At 48.5% G+C, this 19,869-nt stretch overlaps 7 protein-coding genes across 7 annotated transcripts; 3 read left to right on the forward strand and 4 right to left on the reverse strand.

Moving 5' to 3' along the window:
• Positions 1–72: 72 nt before the first annotated feature.
• On the reverse strand, positions 73–458 carry C8Q69DRAFT_504404 (hypothetical protein; the record flags this gene model as incomplete). Its single annotated transcript, XM_028632589.1, has 3 exons — positions 73–118; positions 179–246; positions 312–458. The coding sequence occupies 3 exons, from the start codon at positions 456–458 to the stop codon at positions 73–75; spliced, it is 261 nt and encodes an 86-aa protein (XP_028487391.1).
• A 2,097-nt stretch (positions 459–2,555) lies between these two features.
• C8Q69DRAFT_441927 (putative C2H2 finger domain protein) lies at positions 2,556–3,958 on the reverse strand (the record flags this gene model as incomplete). The annotated part of the gene is made up of 3 exons (XM_028628793.1): positions 2,556–2,814; positions 2,874–3,616; positions 3,704–3,958. 3 exons carry the CDS (start codon positions 3,956–3,958, stop codon positions 2,556–2,558), a joined length of 1,257 nt encoding a protein of 418 aa, XP_028487392.1.
• A 597-nt stretch (positions 3,959–4,555) lies between these two features.
• C8Q69DRAFT_456546 (cyanate lyase C-terminal domain-containing protein) lies at positions 4,556–5,468 on the reverse strand. The gene is made up of 3 exons (XM_028629844.1): positions 5,336–5,468; positions 5,131–5,252; positions 4,556–5,074 (listed from the first exon to the last, which is right to left on the reverse strand). The coding sequence occupies exons 2-3, from the start codon at positions 5,227–5,229 to the stop codon at positions 4,631–4,633; spliced, it is 543 nt and encodes a 180-aa protein (XP_028487393.1). The 5' UTR covers positions 5,230–5,252; positions 5,336–5,468; the 3' UTR covers positions 4,556–4,630.
• A 333-nt stretch (positions 5,469–5,801) lies between these two features.
• On the forward strand, positions 5,802–9,031 carry C8Q69DRAFT_148127 (hypothetical protein). Its single transcript, XM_028625502.1, has 4 exons — positions 5,802–6,341; positions 6,399–6,542; positions 6,604–8,081; positions 8,137–9,031. Exons 1-4 carry the CDS (start codon positions 6,053–6,055, stop codon positions 8,824–8,826), a joined length of 2,601 nt encoding a protein of 866 aa, XP_028487394.1. The 5' UTR covers positions 5,802–6,052; the 3' UTR covers positions 8,827–9,031.
• Positions 9,032–11,934: 2,903 nt separating this feature from the next.
• On the forward strand, positions 11,935–13,689 carry C8Q69DRAFT_441930 (hypothetical protein; the record flags this gene model as incomplete). Its single annotated transcript, XM_028628794.1, has 1 exon — positions 11,935–13,689. One exon carries the CDS (start codon positions 11,935–11,937, stop codon positions 13,687–13,689), a length of 1,755 nt encoding a protein of 584 aa, XP_028487395.1.
• Positions 13,690–13,866: 177 nt separating this feature from the next.
• On the reverse strand, positions 13,867–16,327 carry C8Q69DRAFT_148159 (YAP-binding/ALF4/Glomulin). Its single transcript, XM_028625503.1, has 3 exons — positions 15,234–16,327; positions 14,879–15,175; positions 13,867–14,821 (listed from the first exon to the last, which is right to left on the reverse strand). The coding sequence occupies exons 1-3, from the start codon at positions 16,179–16,181 to the stop codon at positions 14,045–14,047; spliced, it is 2,022 nt and encodes a 673-aa protein (XP_028487396.1). The 5' UTR covers positions 16,182–16,327; the 3' UTR covers positions 13,867–14,044.
• Positions 16,328–17,189: 862 nt separating this feature from the next.
• C8Q69DRAFT_504410 (hypothetical protein) lies at positions 17,190–18,958 on the forward strand (the record flags this gene model as incomplete). Its single annotated transcript, XM_028632590.1, has 9 exons — positions 17,190–17,207; positions 17,269–17,373; positions 17,439–18,012; positions 18,069–18,168; positions 18,232–18,378; positions 18,426–18,569; positions 18,630–18,780; positions 18,837–18,883; positions 18,943–18,958. 9 exons carry the CDS (start codon positions 17,190–17,192, stop codon positions 18,956–18,958), a joined length of 1,302 nt encoding a protein of 433 aa, XP_028487397.1.
• Between the last annotated feature and the right edge of the window lie 911 nt (positions 18,959–19,869).

The following is a 19,869-nucleotide window of genomic DNA, read 5'->3' on the forward strand; positions in this document are numbered from 1 at the left end:
GAAACGAAGCATATGACCACAATGAGAAATGAAAACATTAGACCCCTTGGACGCGAGGGCGACGTAGAATGCTTAGCAGCACTCCTCGAAGGCCTCGAAGCAGCAAAGACCAGCGCAACTATAGCACATCTACCTGTCAGTAACTGGGTCGCCAGTTTCCTCAGGAGGGTTTACTTACACTCCGCAGCAGATGTCTCCAGCACCAGCACCACCACGCAGGTTCATGTTCATCTGCTCCTGGGAGCCCTATCCTGCTTGTTAGTTGACTGGGGTCTTTATCTAGTTCGGATGACAGGAGGAAGCCATCATACCGGCTGCTCAGTGACGACCCGCTCGGTGGTAGGAGCGGCTGGGCTAGTCGGCTGCTCCGCAGTCATAGTGTTGGCGTTCCATGTGCGCTCCGGGGCAGCTTCCTGCTTGGAGGACTTGAACCAGTTGAAGACACCGTCACCGAACATCTTGAAGTGTGATGGGGTGGTAGATATGTGGAAATGTTTGGCGTGAAAAAAAGAAAGGATCTTTTCAGAGAGATCGATTAGATATCGAGCTGAATGGAGCAGAGACGGATGTGGAGCCGACAGTTATGATAGAAGAAGGAGGAAAGAAACACACAAAGGGGTGAGAGGGCTCCATTTATTAAGTTGCACGGCTCGATGAGACCGCCGGCGCCCGAGCACCCCTGAGGGAGTTCTCCGCCTACCAGTAGTCACTCATGGTAGGACGAGTAAGTTCCAGCAACGACTGGGTGTTTGTTACCGAATAATCCAACGACTGGCGTCCACTGGCTTCTTTCACCAGTGGAGGGCGGTGCGGGGGCGCTGATTCAAGCAATAATAATTTCACCAGCCACTGTGGAAGTCTAGAGGAGTCGCGCAGTTACTAACTACTAATTTTCAGGATCTCTCAGAGTCTCAGCTGAGCCCTTCAAGTGCTAGCGTGCCTCAGATAAGCTATTAGCCTCGGACGGTGGGACGTCTGTTGGCTGTTCGTACTCGTATTAATTATCCATAGGATTATTAGGGAGAGAATTACAATAAAAATAACTCCATTCCAATTCCTCAATAATAATAAATTATCATCATACTACATTCAACGGATCCGACACGAGGCTGAGCCATGGGTCCGTGGCGGTTACTAGCAATATAAGGAAACCGCAGTTTGCTGCGTACCTTTTTTTTTGCGCCAAAGTACCATAGAATTGCATCCGTGGAATAGTGATTAACTTAATATTAATCCATTATTGCTGACTTATGCTACTACAGCGTGTCAGCAGACAGGGAAGAATAACTACTAACTAACTATTTAATTATTGCCGTGCAAAGGACACAGCGCAGGACGAGCTCTAATCCGATGTTCACCCGTCACGGCTGTCTCGGAGCCAACGAGGCTGATGCGAGCCCTACCGAAACGTACCGAAACGACGTTAGGCCAGTTAGTGAACTTTTTCACCCCTCGGGGACGAGGATGGTACGGACTAATTGATACGTAATCCGACTCATAACTAATAATCATCTCCCATGGCTGCGGAATACTCTATCTAGTCTACCATCGAAACCCGTTTGCCATACAGTCAATTCCCCGGTATTATTATTGGAAGTGCTGAGCCACAGAGCTGGTTCGCCATCAGCCACTCTGGTAGTTCTCCAAAGCCTCGAACGTCCACGTCAGACTCTTGGGAAGATATTCATTATTATTATTAGTATTACTGCACGGAGACCAGTTAGCGTTAGTGCAAATTAGTTACCGTAGTTCGAGCCGAAATCTATGGTAGGCTAAGCCACTGGAGTTCAAGCTTTGAGCCAAGCTTTGTATCGTCTAACGCGCGTCGCTATACAACGACGGCGCCGATCCGCCCCGTTTGGCGACTTCCTCATTGAACCTTGGAAGACGATCGTCGTCCTAGACCGTACGCAAGACGTTGAAGTTTGAACAGCCCATTTTTCAGCCTTACTAGAAGCAGTCGGATCGTTGATGCTAACAGATAACATCCTAAAAGGGCAATACTTAGAGAGCAGTCGCAGCGGTCAAATTCCGGGGACGGTCCTGTCCGGCTCCGGCCTCTTCCCGTTGACCGCTTCGCTCTGAAGGAAAGAAGAGCACTGGACAACAACTACGTAGGTCCCGTTAACCATCAGCTACACAGAGAGAAGCATATGGACGATCATAGTTTCAATATCAAAAGATATGGTTATTGCTGATCAGTGTTCAAATGCTTTTTTTTTGTAGACAGGTGGTCTGAAAAAGCGCTTAATAGTGGAGTGCAGTACATGTCGCGCATGGTTTACATGCAATAGGCGGCCAGTCACCCACCAGATCAGAACCAATGTCAACTGTATCTGTGAATATTCGCAATTTTGCCATGCGGAAACTCTCGATGAAAGATAATAGCAAATTGTGAAGGCCTGATATAGAGTTAGCGCTGTTCTTGTTCAGAGGCAAGGACGCAACTGACTCATTTATGATGTGACAGCTCCCCAGCGGTTGATCTAGAAAGCGCCATTTCAGGAGTGACACATGTTAAACAGGACCAGGACTGTGATGCCTTCTTTTCCCGTCTACGGGAGTCTGCCCTTAACCACCTTATCCAAATCAACGCCAATAGTGGTGTTCTTCGGCATTTCCGTCAGAGTTCCTGTCTCGAACTTGATAGTGCCATCGTTCAGATAGCCGTTCGGCTCGATAACACCACCGGTGATCTCTCCGATGAGCTGCGCATAGTTATCCATGTATCTGATATTGCAGCGAGTTGTTGCTGACTCGCAGTGAGCCACCAGCGCGGCAGTCGCCTTGAAAACACGCATGCATCGTGGACAGCTGGTTACTTATGGTTAGTGCTGAGGTCTTCTGGGATATGGAAGACTGTGTATGCTTACCGCACCCTCGACGCAATATTGGTCCTGATCAAAAGGTGTTCTTCAAAAGACCTTGCGTCGTCAAAGTACCCGCAGCCGCACGGGCATCTGTAGCGCCCGACGAAAGAGTCGAAGTACACAGTTGCGTCCCAATGACCGAAAAGGGTATGAAGTACCTGGCCAGCAGTTGGAAGCTTTCGAGTGGGATTAGTAGGATCCGACAGAGTCATACCCGCCTGAGAGCCTTCGTGCCTCCAAGAATCCGAAGAGTTCTTGCTCCTACCGGCAGTAGACTCTCCGTCTTGCTGATCCAGAACTCCCTTGTTCTCCTTTCCCTTATGGTCGATGGAAAGTTCAGAGAACGCCATGAGGTCACTGGACTCGGATGTCATCTGGCTTTGCCTCTGTTCTCCGAGCCTGGGCCAATGCTTCAGCGATAGCTTGGTAGATGCAGCGGATCTGTTGCCATCGTCTGATTTCGGCTGATTATTGATGGCCTCCTTATTGAGACGCGCAACGTTGCTAAGACTCACACCCCCACTGGCCTCACGATCATCATCAGATTCAGAGCCAGGTGCCAGGGAGGCCCTTAGCTCACTGGCCTCCAGGGCGTATCTAAAGGCCGTCTTCCTGGCGCGCTCCTTCACCAACTGAGTCGAGCTAACCACTGGACATTCGTTTTTGTCGATATGATTTATCATTGTCGCTCCACTCTTGAACTTGGCTTGGCAATAGCAGGTCAGATCTTGTTCCGTGCGATGGTTCTGCGTGAGAGGAGGATATGATCAGTCCCGTTCACCAGTGTCTATCTGAAGACGGTCGAGGCAACAAGACCGTGGCTATCAACAAACCTGCATGATATGGTGGTCACGGCCACTCTCACTGCGAAACTCCGAACCACAGATCGGGCAGATAATGTGTTTGTTGCTTTTGATCTTATGAATGAGCAGCCTCTCCTCATCCTGGAAATCCTCATCGCATCTGCTGCAGTATTCATGTTCCAGATCAGAGATTTTGTGTTTTTTCATCTCTGCATCAGATCCAAATGTGCGACCGCATCCTGGAAATGTGCAAGGCACACGGACACGAGACGGTGGTCCAGGCATGGTTTGTGATCAGTAACGAACACCCTGTGTCGATGTTTGAGGATTCCCTAGGTGAGTGCCGTGGACTAAGGTTAAGATGAGGTTTGGAGTTATGACCGTGGGAAGCAGGGATGAAGGGAGTCGATATGGAGGTGAATGACCAGGATATGTGCTGAGAATAGTTAGGAATAGCTGGAGAGTGAATGTGGGGGTTTGAAAAAAACTGCCTCGTGGATGAGTGCAGAAAGAGGGAGGGAGAAGCGGAAGATAACAAGGCAGTCGCGGACATGAGACCTTGCAAAAGCAACAGTCAACTTCCGCTGCACGCACCCACAGAACCATGTAACGTTTGCCCTCGACAAACGACATGAATGATGTGTTTGATATTCCTTCTCATACAGGGAATTTACCACGCAAGAGACCCCATATGTCTATTTATCAAAGATGGATGGTTCTCACCTCGCTCCGGGTCTGGAGAAGTCACTTTAAAGCTTATCATTATGACAACGGGGAAAGAAACATCGACTTCGAGTCACATATTTCTCCGATTAACTCATACTATATGAAGATCCAAGATACAGTATCTCAGTCCTTGCATCAGAGCGCAGCCTAACATATCTAGAACCTTGAGAATGGCAGCCTGGATACAATATTAGCATCTCTTCTCGATCTTTTCCAACTTACGAAAGGCTCTCACCATTTTCCGCGCAGAGTAATGACGGCCCAGTTGTTTCCGTCCTTATCCGTCTCCTTTTCAACCTTCGTGGAGAACGAAATAGCACTCATGATGCCATCACCAAACTTTTCGTTCAGAACCGCCTTGTACGCATATCCATAGTTCTGCACGATCTCATACAACCGGTAGATCAAGGGTTCCTTCGGAGGCATCTGTACCGTGCGACCACGGTCGGGGAAGCCACTGAGCTGTTCCTCCAGCAAGTCGTGCGGAATTCCAAGAAGCGTAGAAAGCTTCTGGATGTCTTCGGACGAGGCCTTTGCCTGTCCGTAGAATATGGCGGCCGTCGCTACCTCATTGCGTCCGATATGGTTTGCGATTTCCTCGAAACTGAGCCTCTTGTTTGCCTTCGCCTTGAACAGCGTCTCTGCAGACGCTGGCAGGTAGGGGTGCTGGGTGACCTGTTGCGAAAACCATCAGCTAGCTACTATACCTGTATAGCAATGGTCAGACCTACATCAAGCGTTGCGAGCGACATTCTGTTGGCGGATATTGAAATAACAGGACTATGGCGGATTGAGCAATGCTGAAGATACCGACTCAATGATATATCCATACGACTTCTGGAGCGATGTCATCCTTATATAATAATTAGCCCTTGGCCTTCTCCAACTCCTGGATCCGCTTGAAGCGGGGGGAAGCATCTGGTGTTCGGGAGATACCAAGATCCCGACGCGGGGTTCTCTCGTCTATGCGGGGCTTGTTCTGCTCTCCGATTACGGCAGCATGTCAACAATGGGAAACTCAATTATTGTATAGAAGGCAAAGCAACCTATTTTATAGCGTTGATAGTCCAGCCGCGACACATAGCCCTGTCTATACCTCCGACAGACACATTGGTCTGCAGAGCTGCCCCTCCACGACGATCTCCAGCTAGTACTTTACAAGTGCGACACAGCCACATCCTATCACCATGTGGCATAGCTGCTCTGGTGGCATCGCTGGACTGAAGAGCGCATCAAATATGGGTTCGAGGTGGGCCATGTCCGTTACTATCTGCTATCTGATCCGTCATGGACAGCCTAAGTGGTGGATAGCTCTTGCGCCGTTAGCAGCTGAAACGCGAGTGAAGAAGCTCTTAAACATTAGCGGGGGTTGGCACAGCTTGACACGGCTCAGAGCGAGCTGGCTTAAAAAGTCCAACTTACTCAGTGCCACACCGCGTCTTCTGGGCTCTCTGGGTATTTCATCGGCAAGAGAACTCCTTCCTGTGACTGTCAATTGCTCACAGAGACTATCTGCTTGAGACCTCAGTTTAGCCTTGCTACGCTTTTCAGTTTCTTTCAGCCTACGATCTCATTGAGGACAATCCCGCTTAGCTCCACGAGACCTCCAAGCAGCATCCAGGAACGGGACTCGTGCAGAGATAGCTCGTCATCATGTCGGAGTCATACGAGCCGGACTACGAGGCAGAGCCGCAGAAAGAAGACTTTGTGTCAAGACTTATCGACAAAATAGGAGAAGCAGTAACAGGTTCCGATGACAAACATGAGGAAGAGGCTTCTCCGGAAAACGAAGTTACACCTTCGAACAACGCACACAGGTATGGCAGTTTTGCTCCTCAGAGGGGAAACAACGAAGTGAAATGGCATGTCGATGGATGCAACTACTTCCATGCCGTGTCTCTGGCACTGGAAAGGGCCGAGGAGACTATTTGGATCCTGGACTGTAAGTATTTCACTGTACCGTAGTTTCAGCAATTGTAGTCTCCCTAACCTCTTTCAGGGTGGCTTTCCCCAGAGCTGTATCTCAGACGGCCTCCCGCGCAAAATGAGCAATATCGTGTCGATCGAATGCTCCAAGCTGCTGCCGAGAGGGGCGTGCATGTCAATATTATTGTCTATAAGGAGGTTACCCAAGCATTAACCCGTGAGTGTCATGTCTAATCTCGGACCGGAGGTCGTATTGCTGACTCTTACCTGTAAACAAGTGTCATCTGAGCACACCAAACAACATCTGGAAAGCTTGCACCCCAACATCCGTGTGTTCCGCCACCCGGACCATGCTCCCAATAGCGAAGAAGTTAAAGATACCATACTATCCAAGTTGAAAGGGTTGACTTTGGATACTGCCAAACTATCCAGTATGTCCGGTGAGGACCTGAAGGAAATTTATGGTTCCAAGGAAGAGACAGTTCTTTACTGGGCACATCATGAGAAGCTGTGTCTCATTGACGGCAAGATCGCTTTTATGGGCGGTCTTGATATGTGTTTCGGGCGTTGGGACACGAACCAACACGCGATCACGGACTTCCATCCCGCAAACCTCGACGAGATCGTGTATCCAGGCCAAGACTACAATAACGCACGGGTCCTTGATTTCCAGGACGTTGCTCACTGGGAGCAGAACCAGCTCGATCGCAAAGCTACCCCACGCATGGGATGGTCTGATATATCAGTCAGTTTACGTGGCCCTGTGGTAGAGGATCTTCGGAGGCACTTCGTCGAGCGTTGGAACTTCATTTGGGAGACAAAATACAACGCCGATCACGATGACAATCGGTATTCCAAATTGACCCTCCACAGAGGACCAGCAGGAGCTAGTCTCGAAGACAGAAGCAACGAGCAAGGCTGGGGCCTATCAGGGTTTGGGCATGCTCTGCATGATCGATTCCATCATTATATTGGCGGAGAGGGGCATCACGCCGGCGGTCAATTTAAATGCCAAATTGTTCGAAGTTGCTCTCAGTGGAGCCATGGAGTTCCCACCGAGCATTCAATTGCAGATGCATATGCGGCTATCATCCGAGACAGTAAGCATTTCATCTACATCGAAAACCAGTTCTTCATTACTGCAACAGGTGATGAACAGAAGCCCGTGGAAAACAAAATTGGTGCTGCCATAGTGGAGCGTATCTTGCGAGCTGCCCGTGCTGGTGAGAAGTACAAAATTATAGTCGTGATTCCTTCCGTGCCCGCTTTTCCTGGCGATCTGCTGGATGATTCAAGTCTCGGTACTCGAGCGATTATGGAATTCCAGTACAATTCTATCAACCGCGGCGGTAACAGCATCATGGAACTCATTTCTAAGGAAGGATATGATCCAGAGGAGTATATCAGATTCTTCAACCTTCGAAACTACGACAGAATCAACGGTGGCGGGGTGGCATCCCAAATCGAACGGGAGAGTGGTGTAGACTACGAGGATGCCCGTAAACAACATGATATCGCCACCGGAGGATATGGTGGATACGGCCCAGGAGCTTTCAGCGCCGATGCTGAGACCAGAGGCTCATACGAGCAGTATCAAGAGACCGCCCAGCAGTCGCGTGCGGGCAGCCGCTGGGACTCCGTCAGTGAGTGTTATATGCTCGGTGGAGAGGACATCCGGAATGTCCCATGGGAAAACTCGGATGATATGGATGAGATAGACGCCTTCGTTAGCGAAGAACTCTATGTTCATTCTAAGGTAAGTCACACATGGAATCATATTATGAAATTTCTGCGATGCTGACTAGTTGAAGGTCCTCATTGCAGACGACCGCATCGTCATTTGTGGTTCAGCAAACCTGAACGACCGTTCCCAGCTTGGTACTCATGACTCGGAGATCGCCATCATCATTGAAGACCCGAGGCCTGTCGAGACCACGATGGACGGCAGACCCTGGACAGCAAGCCGATTTGCGACTTCCCTCCGTCGACAACTGTTCCGGAAACACCTTGGTCTGCTGAGAGCGCAGGACTGCACACAGCTGAACGCTAATGCTGAGCCTGTCGGCGTGCCTAATGTGGACGATCTAGATAGTGAAGAGAGCCAACTAGTTGCCGATCCCCTGTCCGATGAATTCCAGGATCTCTGGATCTCGCGTGCTCATACGAACACAGAGGTTTACCGGGAGGTCTTCCACCCAGTACCGGATGATACTGTCCGCAGCTGGGACGCCTACAAGGAATTCTTCGAGAATTATTTCCACAAAGCCGTTGAAAATGCCGATGGTAAAGACGAGCTTCTCGAGAAACCAGCGAAGTATCAATGGGGCCACGTGGTCCGTGAAAACTTCCCCGAGGGCCCTGAAGGTGCTAGACAGGTGAAGGAATTGCTTAGCAAGGTGAAAGGAACCCTGGTGGAGATGCCCCTTGTCTTCTTAGCCGATGAAGATGTTGCAAAGACTGGACTCAGCTTGAATGCCGTCACGGAGCCGATCTACACCTGATCTATGACTCGATGTCTGTGATATGAGTACTGGGTTCTTTCAGTTGGCTATGTGCATGTACAGATATCTAGACATCGTCCCACATACGTTTACCTATGATCTAATTGGGAATTGGAGAAGAAATCTTCGAATATTCTTAGGAGCCGTGTAGACGCAGCGACTTCACTCTACGTTTAAGACGTCTCTATGATAACGCACAATCTACCTGGCCGGGTGACACTGTCCAGTTGCGGGGTGTAGCATCTTAACTGCGGCATTCCCGCCTTTCTCTGAAACAATGGACACAATGCTGGTCATTGTAAGCGAGGATCTTTGATTTAGGAGAAAAGCTCCTCGTGTAAAATCAAAATAGATCTACCATCCGTACTTCCTGAGGAAGTGAATGCTTGTGCCCACTTGAGTCGACTCGATGAGAATGAGAACAATACGAATGGGCCATGTTACCCAACAATGGTCTAGTCAGCACCCCACCCCCCACACGAATATAGACCCATTAGTTCTTCTCACTCTACATATTGTTCTCCGTTTGCCATTCAACCCGAACAATATGTCGCCGGTATTGACCATTCGGGGTAAACACATGATATTTTGGAGGGGACATGTCATATATAGCCTTCAATCCTTAAGTTCCCTTTTCATGATTCTTCCGCATCAACTTTTTACTTAGTCTACATCAAGGTTGCAATATCTACGAGACATTCATATCTCGAGCACGGAGTCGCCTTTACAAGCTTCAATCTCTACGTCTTTCAATAACCTTGAAAAGATTCGCGATCGCATATACCATAACCTCTACCGATCTTTCCAGATGGATGAAAGCTTCGACAGAAAGTCCATTCCGCGTACTGTTCGAAATACAATACGTTATGGTGAGTGGCATTTTGCATCTGGCCTTCGGATAATTCGAAAGCATATGTCTTTGATTGTACCTGATAGCAAACGTGCTAACTTGTCTCGATTAGCCTCACCCGGAGGCGGCTGCATCATCATGTAAAGAAGGAACCCTACTAGAAATACAGTAAGGGATGATTTGGCCCTCTGGGTGTCGCAAGTGCTGGGCACTCGGCTCCAGCAAGTTCCGACTCTGCTCTGTTACATACCTACTATCCAAGATCAAGTTTATGGAGTCACGATCATTCCTACACCATGCAGTCGAATAATATACGAAAGATATGCGTATTCCGAGACTCGGTCGATTAAGGGCGGCTTGTCGATATGCTGGAGAGTGTCAATGGATTATTTCACCTACCACGCATGAACTACGGTTTTTGGCGCACGCCTGTTTCCGGTTGTTTTACCAAATACCACTTCGGAGAACGAGGGAATTGAAGTCAAGGCCATGGGTTTCATCTTCTCTTGCTGTATGAAGCCGCAAAGGATCGGGATGTTGTGAGCATCTCTCTATTGGACCTGTCGCTGGTGAGAGATGAAGGGAAAGACGGCTATCAGAGAGCATGCAATAAGAGCTTTGAAATATCGACCTACGTATTCAATTATCTTCCCAAAGACGGCTCTCCGGCGACTCAATCTCTGCATTCGATATACTTCTCTCTTTGAGTACTGCCTACGGATCGCTACTCCACTCTGATAACAACCATTCCTCACTATGCATACTTTCCTTTTCAAATAGTATCGTCTTATCTCACATTTTCTTATCCTCCTTTTCCTATTACGCGCTTCCTTCGATCGGAGGCTGGGACTGCGTTGCTCCAACAATGAGAATCAGGTCTGCTAGTGTGAGCAGGAAAACTCGCATAGTTTAGCAAGATAGAGCAAAGAATGAGAACCAATCTGCAATATTTCTGCTCGAGTATGGCTATCATGGAAAAAAGTTACATATGTAGAAGCGATATAAGCGGAGTATCACAGACTGAGACAGTAATAGAGAAGGCTGCAGAGTTTCAACAAGGCCTCCAAATGGCCCTTTGCTTGCCGCCGGTCTCTACGGCGTTCAGGTGGGAGCGAATATACTCTTTTAGACTCAGCCTATAATAACTGATACATTCACCCGGTCTGCTGCAATGCGGTAGGCTCCAAGTCGAAGGCAATGTGGCTGTGATCATCGATGTGAAGAAGCAGGTCATTGCCCGGCGCTAAACCAGGGACATTTATTGGACGCACGTTGATACTTCCTGATAGCTCTATTTCAACATCTCTTTCCTGTGAGGTCTTTTGATGGATCGCTATGCGCTACCGCACAGATCCGGTGAGATTCGAGAATTTGACGCCATTGATTTTGTTGACTCCGTCATTGGGGATCGCCAATTCTATTCCGTGATCCCGTCTTCACGAGGGTCTTCTTTTCTTGTACATACGTAGTTCTCCATTGTGGACACGGTCTATATGGCCCACAGCCACAATGGGCATCCGGTCTGGTGTCTATCATGCGGATGTTTTCCGATTGAAGGCAGCAGTAGCCTTCAAATACATAGATAGCTGGAAACCTTGCCTTCTAAAGGCGCCACACCTAAATGACGCACACGCAGGGCACCTGCAGGGTTCAATGCCAGCAAGCTGAGACCGAGGACGGACCAAAAAATAGTGATGCGCCGGTTCGAAAATTCGTGAAACGCTTGCCAAGATTAATTATGCGAACCTAGCCTCGACTGAGGTCAAATAACAGCAGACAAATGGGTTTCTTCAAATATTTGACACAGGAGCGGCCAAGTCGCTGTTCACTGGGGGTCTTAAAAAGTCGGCTTCTGCGACCATGCCTTAATCAAAAGTGATTGCCACAATGCTAAGTAAACGATAACCGAGCTGATTGAGAATTTCCGTAGTTCTGCTATTAAGTAGACGCCCGCTCTCCTGCAGGGATCTAACTTTGGAATCTGCAGCTAATTAATACAGGGCGCTTCTATACGATTGATCATAGAGGCGGACACCTGCAAGGCTGCAAGTCGCAACCGAGTCGTCATGGCAAACCACGCAAAAAAAAAAAAAAAAAAAAAATGCTGGAATGGCTGCCTAACAGTATAAAGTGGTCAGGTATTCTTACCTCTTTCCCGCGTACGATATGGGTCTTTTACCTGAGTCTGATCCGTACAACAACTTATCGAATGCCTATACGGAAACATCTGTGACCACGAAAAAATCAGATGTCGACATATGACTATCTCATCGTTCCAAGTCAACTGCCCTCTACCAGATAATATTACCAATTATGTGTCGGGTCCCGATACAAGAGGAACGCTGGACATTCTCTGGAGTTCTATTAGCATCCTTCTACTCTGCACCTGGTCCGTTCAACACCTCAGTGTTCCGCTACAATTCCTTCCCCTGTCTCGCGAGGATGGAAAACACAAGCGACAATGGTGGAAGTTTCGACTTGCCGATCACCAGGAGATGAACCGCAAGATCTATCTCTTCTTTCGCAAATTCAAATGGCTAACGGTCAATATGATCGTACCCGAGTTTATCCTTGCTCTGGCACTTTCAGATTGGGTTCTTGCCAAAAAGTACTTGGCAGAATTTGAACCTTGGGCTAAGCATGATGGTGTTGAATGGTCGCTGGCCCATACATATTTTGCCAATATGGGAGGTTTTCTGATTCGCTTTAGAGACGACGGTAAGGATCATGATGTGTCAGAGGAACAAACCTCCGAAACATCTGAAGGACAGTCAGAGATAAGGGTGAGCGGGGTGTCTGTCGAGCAGGATGTTGAAGCTGGTGTGCGGATGAGCCGCAGAAGCAGCATAGAGACGGACAACATCACACTCCAGAGCGAATCGCAGGTGACAGCAATCGAACCAGATGTCCCACATGTTATAGTATGCCCGAAAAACAATTCCCCGGCGTCTGAAAGATCTCATTCGTCCAATACAACTTCTGAAGAAGGAGCCCACCAAAAAGAGCGAGGTGATCTTATCAGCTACCTGAACAGCTCGAGGCTTTGGATCGATCAACACGAAAAGAATATGGTTCTGTGGCAGAGGTATCTTGGACTCGATTGGCAGGTTGATGAACAGAATCAAAAGGCCATGCGACTCGCTATGCAGGGGGATAACTCAGAGCACTCGGGAGAACGGTTGCTACTATGGTACTCCAATATCCGAGTACTTCAAGGCACCGTCTGGTATGTCGACGCTCCGCAACTGCTCCTCGCGCGCGAGATTGGCTTGATCAATAAGCTCCCCGTACTTTCTACTGCTCAGCTCGATGACCAGAACAAAGACAGTTTCCTGGTGCGATCAATCGCTCTAGCACAGGTCTTGTGGCTCGTCATAGAAGTGATAGTCCGACACACTCAAGGACTACCAGTGGCACAAGTCGAAGTCGTTACGCTCGCATTTTCCGCCTGTTCCTTATTTACCTATTTGCTGCTGTGGAACAAGCCGCAGGACGTGCAAGTGGCCACTGAAACCACTGCTGCCCGTCGACCAGAGGTCCATGAAATCAAATCAATAGCTGCAGCTGCCCCTGCAACCTTTGGCCCATATCGAAACATGCCTTTCATGGCAGGAAATGCGATCCACAACCACGGCGAGATAGAATATGGCTTCCAGACTGGTCTAATACTAGGCGGGACCCTTTTCGGTGGGCTCCATTGTCTTTCTTGGAACTCGCACTTTCCAACGTCCGCGGAACGGATCTTGTGGAGGGTTTGCTGTCTCATCGTCACAGCAGGTCCCACTATGATTGGCTTGGTTTGGAATGGTCTAGCTGCTTTACTCCGCTTGTTGCCTCGGATGGCATCGAAATGGCGCCATGTGGCCATTTCGGTCTTTGCCCACATTTGTGCCTTGATGTACCTTGCGGCACGAGTATATCTGACTGTTGAAATGCTGCGTGCGCTAGCGTTTTCACCGCCAGATACCTTTCTCCAAGTCGACTGGTCTCGATACTTGCCTCATTGGATGTGATAAGAAACGATTATTACGATTATTCTTGACGATGATGCTATATCGGTATACCAATTAATTGATCGTCCAAGGAGAAAGAGTATGTTATGCCATTCTACGGCTAGTAGTATTCATGGAGGCATGAGAGAGGGGACTTTGGGTTGCTAGGAGGAACGAGAAGAATATTTATTTCATGACGTCTATTGTGATTCTACTGTGCAACACACGCTTTCAACATTCCGGGCCCAACCCTGAGCCAAAAACAGAACAGAGATACATACTTCATAGAAGTCCCACTAGCAATAAGCCATCTTAAGAAGATGCTAAGTGGCTCGTGTATATTCGTATTGACGTCTTAACACATCATTCTGAACGCTTAAGAGGCAGTCTTTGTGCGAATTTCCGCCACTTTGGCAATATCATCTGCACTTGGTTCTTTCAGTGCTGCTTCTTCAATATCAAACACATCTGCAAGCGTCTCTTCGACTTGCTCAATCAACAGAGATATAAGGCCGACAGAACGTGCCATTCCGATCTCACACAGCTCCTCTCCAATTGCAGATTCAATCCGGCCGTCACCGCCCATTTTAGACAGATCGCTCTCGAATGCTCGACAGAGAGACTTTAAGGGCCCCAGGAACTTGTTTTGGAAATAGGGGTATGTCTTTTCGAGCTCGAGGAGCTGGCGGAGCTTTGGTGAAGAGAGCAACACATAATAGAGACTTAGGGAAGCATGTATTGAGGGCGCAAGAGATTGAGAAAATCTTAACCACGAGGCGACAATTCCAGACGTAGTATCGAGTGATAACTCGCCCGAGTTGAATAATAGTGGGAAGAGAACGGAGAAGTAGTGCGGATCTGCGAAGACTTGAGGATCTGGGAAAGAGACGGTGGTTTTTCCTGCCGTGCCACCTTCCATATCTGCAGTAGACGACAGTATTTCATCTTTCAGCCATCCGATTGCACTATCCCTTGCGAAAAGCAGGTTCTCCTTCTCTAGAGCTCTGCGAATGATCTTAAACCGGGAGGTTGATGAGGGGTGACTATGTACGACAACAGCCGGGATGCGTCGGATAGTATTGTAGATCTGATGAGATGTGCACGCCGTCAATGTGAGCACAAAGTCCTCATATTCCTGATCGACTGCGATACTCTGAGGTATATTCTCAGTTGAAATGATCGTGAGAGTGAGGAGTGCATCCAAGAGCACCTGCGGTTGTTCGATATTCACTCCCTCAGTAGCGGTCGGCTTGCCGATAAAATTGAAGAATATACGAGCAAGATCGGGAAACACTGGAATTTGCACAACTTCCTGGCCTGAGGAAAATATCTTCTTGTTTGCGACCCGCGCCGCCAGTAACAGCAATGATCCATGTCTCTCCAGTGATATCTCGTCGGCTGATTTAGGAATCTCTTCGAAGTCGAGCAATGGTGGCTGTTCCTCGGGTGGTATAGAGATAATGCGTAGCAATTGCTGGTCGTCAATTCCGAAGTCTCGTGATAGTGCCTGCAGAACGTTCCGTAAGCAATGAAGCACAGACACAGACGAAATACCGTGGTCTTACCGTGATCTTTCCCAGTATCATATCCCTCTCCCGCAGAGCTTTCGAGCTGGCATAATGTTCCGTCTTAGTCAAAAGCGATGGTATGCGAGACTCGGGGTGCAATTTTTCGTGTAATCGTATAGCCCAGCACATTCCCGACTCAGCTGAATTCGTAAGGCTCAGCATGCAGGCCTTCAATAGTTCTATCAACCCGAATTGTAGAAGCTTCTTAAGCAATGCCTGTTCATCCGATGTCGATGGATGGCTGTGCGTCTCGGCTTCCGGATCAGGAGCAGAGGCTTGTGAAACTCTGATGAGAGAGGATTCACTCGCCGCCCGAGGTGGCAGCGCGGGCCGCTTCAGCGGCGACACATCTCTGAAGAACTCCAGAAGAGCAGTAGTCGTTTCATTGGTGGGCATCAATGTATATGCCTCCAAAGTTGCCTGTAACGATGTTGCCAGGAACCGACTAGGATATGTTGTCTTAATGCGGGAATGGAGGACGGATAGCATAGCCAGAAGGCAATTGAACTGCATGACGAAGCGCGGAAGCTTCCTCGTGCCAGTGTCCGATTCATCGTCACTTTCAATTGCAGTATCTTCGAGATCTTGTTCTAACTTTTCAACATCCTCTAATCTATTATCGCTCTCTTCCAGCTGATCCTGGGTCTCTTCGTCATCCTCCCCCGGCTGCAGCTTCATCAGAGCATCCGAGACTCTGAGAATAACCTCTCGAGGATTCCCTAGTCTTGCGACATCCTGAAGACAGTCCTGCGACTGTGGAAGCATAGGAAGCAGCAACTGGACCAGGTCCCAGCCAATGTTTGTGGTCAACGTTTCATCCTGCAGGAGCTTGTGCAGCAGCGGGAGTCGGGCGGGGGTCAATTGGTATTCGAGGAGAGTCAGGTAGGTCAAATAGTCAGTCGCTGGAGGCAGTGCCTTGACCAAAGGGTCTTCTTCATCCGCCATGGCTGCAGCATTCAGGGGAGTCCAAGTTATAATAGGACAAGCTGGCTCCTGTTGATGATGATTTCCATGGAGGTTCTGGCAACGTGGAGATGGAAATGCGGGGGGACTGCCTGGTCCTGTGATAAGCAAGTATCACCGGCAGAATCAAGCCGCCTTTATCTATCTGCCACGTGCATCTTTCCTGGAAGTGAAAGCTAAGAAGTTGTTAAGCTACTACTTTATTATTAACGATCATTGTTTTGTCAACTAGCAATGCTAGATAGCATTCCACATGGCACATATACTCTGGATCTATCAGAGTGCTCGTCGGACACAACCGACCGCCCTAGTCTCGTTCTCTTCTGCGCCTGCTCGAGGCTAACAGTGGGAACATAACGTTAGCCTACGGGGCTCTCGACGCGCAATCGTGAGTATTTGCCAAATCCTCGATCGTCCTGTTCCTACTAATATGAAATGGGTTGGTACGGGATAGATAATCTAGATCTCTGGCATGACCTAGTCTGAATTCCATGCGGCATTGCTGCAGTACGCTCCAGCTCAGCGATCAGCCTTCCGGTTCAGCTATGAACCACAGCAGACCAGTTTAGAAGCTACAGTGATAAAATGTCAGTTTGATATAGTCCAATCAACTATTATTGAGTGGTGGTGATTATTATTCACGATGCACCGTTGTTCCCGTCTATACTTATCCGTGGAGACGGCGACCCCATCTTTGATACGGGGATTAGTCCCCCATCTTTGGTCTTTAATCGATATGCGAAGTGGTCTGATTAGAACCCCGCAATCTTGTCTCCTGTCCAAAGGGCATAATAGGTTTTATATCTCCCAGAATGCCCAAGACATGCGAAGTGCGTTGCACGAAATAGCATTGGATGGCTCACAGGATCGTTGGCCAAGGAATTATCCGTACCGCAGTCAACAATACAGATACCTTCGAAAAGCTGCTTTAGACTCTTAATTTGATTGGACCACGAAATCATCATACATATACAGAATCTTTGTTCCAAGATGGTCGCGCAGCTTGAGGTAAGGAGAGTTGTCTCGTCCATTGCGTCGGGTAACCGTCAAATACTTAGCCCGCTTCTAGGTTATCATCGTTGGGGCTGGCCTCGGAGGACTAGGAGCTGCGACGGCGGTACTTCTGGCCGGTCACAAGGTCTTGGTCTTGGAGTCAGCTAAAGAACTGGGTGAGGTAAGCTCATAGCACTGTACGGAGAGCTTTTTCAGTCAACATATTAATTATTTTGCGATTACCAGATTGGGGCTGGTATACAGATTCTTCCAAACGCCTCACGTATACTACGGCACTGGGGCATGGAGGAGACATGTTCCAAGCATGCCTCATGTCCTAAAAAGTGTAACATGATCAGATGGAAGGGAGAACATCTGAGCTCACTAGACTTTATCGAATCATCAAAGCGCTACGGAAGTCCCTTCTGGGACTTTCATCGTGCAGACTTGCATAGCGCCCTATTGCAGCGTGCTCTGGAACTCGGTGCTGACGTGCGTACTAATTCACGTGTCGACCAAGTAGAGCACCAATCGGACACTCCAAGAGCGACCGTCGTACTTACGGATGGCACGCGGTTCACAGCGGACTTGGTGGTAGGTGCCGATGGCATTGTCAGTCGTACTAGGGAATGCTTCCTCGGTCATAGCGACCCTCCGACGCCCACAGGGGACTTGGCCTATCGGGTCCTCTTGGACCTCAATGAGATTGAGCTAGAGGAGGACGTTCAGAAACTGATAGAACCAAGAGAAGTTAACTATTGGATGGGCCCTGGTTGCCATGCGGTCTGTTATCTGCTTCGAGGCGGGAGGTATCTGAACAGTGAGTCTGAGATTATAGACACGACGTCATCAGATCCATCTCTAACGGTGACAAAGTGGTCCTACTTGTCCCCGACGATATACCAGATGGTGGCGCGAGAACTGTTGAAGGAAGCGTAACCGAGATGAGAGATTTGTTCAAGGACTGGGATCCACGGTGAGTTTGAAGTCTTCTTTGCCTGGTCTACCCAAATGAAAACTAACTCTCTAATGCCCTTAGAATCGGAAAAATCCTCGCACATTGTAAATCAGTACAGAAGTGGAAACTCTGCATTCGACATGAGCTACCAAAATGGAACCATCCATCTGGAGCATTCACCTTACTAGGTGACGCCGTGCATGCTACTTTGCCGTACTTGGCTTCTGGGTGCGTCTACTTTCTTATTTCATGACACAAGGCTAATATGCAGATAGAGCCGGGATGTCGCTTGAGGATGGCGCTGTTTTGGGAGAATGTCTCTCTCGAATAAAGAGCAAGTCTGACCTCCAGCTTGCCCTTGATGTTTATGAGGCATGCCGTAAGAAGCGTACGTCCAGGATCGTCGAACGAGGTAATCTGTAAGCTCTGACCCCATACTCCGTGTTTTGTCTATGATCGTCTCCTGACATTGCGACCAGTCAACAATACCTGTACCATCTTCCCGATGGGCCTGAGCAAGAAGAACGGGATAGAATCATGCGTATGAACCCAACACCCCCTGGCGACCCTCTCGTGTGGCGAGACCCTGAATTGAGTCCGTGGCTTCTTGGATATGATCACATCAAAGACGTAAGTTCCACTGCCAAGGGTTAGATCATCCCAGTAAATTGACTAATGCCTACTAGGTCGATATGCGCTGGCCGAAGCCTTCCGTTTCCGAACGAAGCAACATGTAAGGACGAGAGTAATGAGCCATGCTCATCCTACCTACTGACTTTGAGCACATTTCAGTGCCGAGGCCGAGTAGTCTATACTGTCTTTGGGTTTCAAAATCCGCTATCTTATTTCTTAGATGCTTATGAGACCTGTATGTCTAAAATGACAGACCCTCCTCGGTAGAATACTCGTTATTTAGTGAGTACCTAGTATGAGTCTCTGTACATATTTACGGAACCTATGTAGTCGCATATCTATACAAACTTAGACAATGATATTTAGTCTGATTCTACGAAACGATCTACTTCTAAAGGACCCCAATTGGCTGCAACCAGACCGACTGAACCATCGACAGTTCCAGACCTAGAACTATCTAAGCGTGCAGATCAAATGCGCACTCATATGCAGGCCTAACCTTCCTGCCACTTAAGGCAGTGGAACTAATAATGAAATGCACGGTGTAATATGCTTGATTACGTGTCTAGATCTTGTATCCCGCACTTAAGATGCTTAGCTCTAGCAGGTAACCACATACCGCCATGCCGATTTGTTTTCTTTCGTCCTCTATGTAGATAAATGTGATCGGGTTATCCCAAGGTTGCTAACTGAATAATGCAGAAAGGAACCTGATGCAGCCAGGAAACCTTTGGGCGACGGTGGTGCGGGTGTTGTTCTCTTTTACTATAATAGCTAATTTAGCTTGCTGTCTCAATCTAGACCCTACATGTTACACGATACGGGAAATATATGCTGCAGGTATCGGACCGATGTTTCAGTTATCGAGTGTGCCCGAGTGGTCCCTACTGATCTTCTTATCAGGCACCGAAGAGCTCTCCGCTGCTACTTCCTCCGAGCCAGACTTCTCGGACACATGCCGACGAGGAAAGAAGAAGAAGATCACTCTTGGCTTGCAGGATCAAGATGTTGCCGTCTTACCTCTTGCGGGACTCTCGTGGCTTCTCGCCATGGATACATAAGCTGCCATCTAACCGCTACCATGAT

The sequence above is a fragment of the Paecilomyces variotii genome, assembly GCF_004022145.1.
Source record: "Paecilomyces variotii strain CBS 101075 chromosome Unknown C8Q69scaffold_2, whole genome shotgun sequence".
NCBI lineage: Eukaryota > Fungi > Ascomycota > Eurotiomycetes > Eurotiales > Thermoascaceae > Paecilomyces > Paecilomyces variotii.

Bases quoted from the DNA above. Each gene is read 5' to 3' on its own strand.
- C8Q69DRAFT_148159 (XM_028625503.1), bottom strand. From the start codon at position 16,181: ATGGCGGATGAAGAAGACCCTTTGGTCAAGGCACTGCCTCCAGCGACT. The intron at 15,176-15,233 runs GTAAGACCACGG...AACGTTCTGCAG, and splicing joins TGATACTGGGAAAGATCACG to GCACTATCACGAGACTTCGG. The intron at 14,822-14,878 runs GTGCTCTTGGAT...AATATACCTCAG, and splicing joins TGAATATCGAACAACCGCAG to AGTATCGCAGTCGATCAGGA.
- C8Q69DRAFT_148127 (XM_028625502.1), top strand. From the start codon at position 6,053: ATGTCGGAGTCATACGAGCCGGACTACGAGGCAGAGCCGCAGAAAGAA. The intron at 6,543-6,603 runs GTGAGTGTCATG...CCTGTAAACAAG, and splicing joins GGTTACCCAAGCATTAACCC to TGTCATCTGAGCACACCAAA. The intron at 8,082-8,136 runs GTAAGTCACACA...GACTAGTTGAAG, and splicing joins AACTCTATGTTCATTCTAAG to GTCCTCATTGCAGACGACCG.
- C8Q69DRAFT_456546 (XM_028629844.1), bottom strand. From the start codon at position 5,229: ATGGATATATCATTGAGTCGGTATCTTCAGCATTGCTCAATCCGCCAT. The intron at 5,075-5,130 runs GTAGGTCTGACC...TTTTCGCAACAG, and splicing joins TGTCGCTCGCAACGCTTGAT to GTCACCCAGCACCCCTACCT.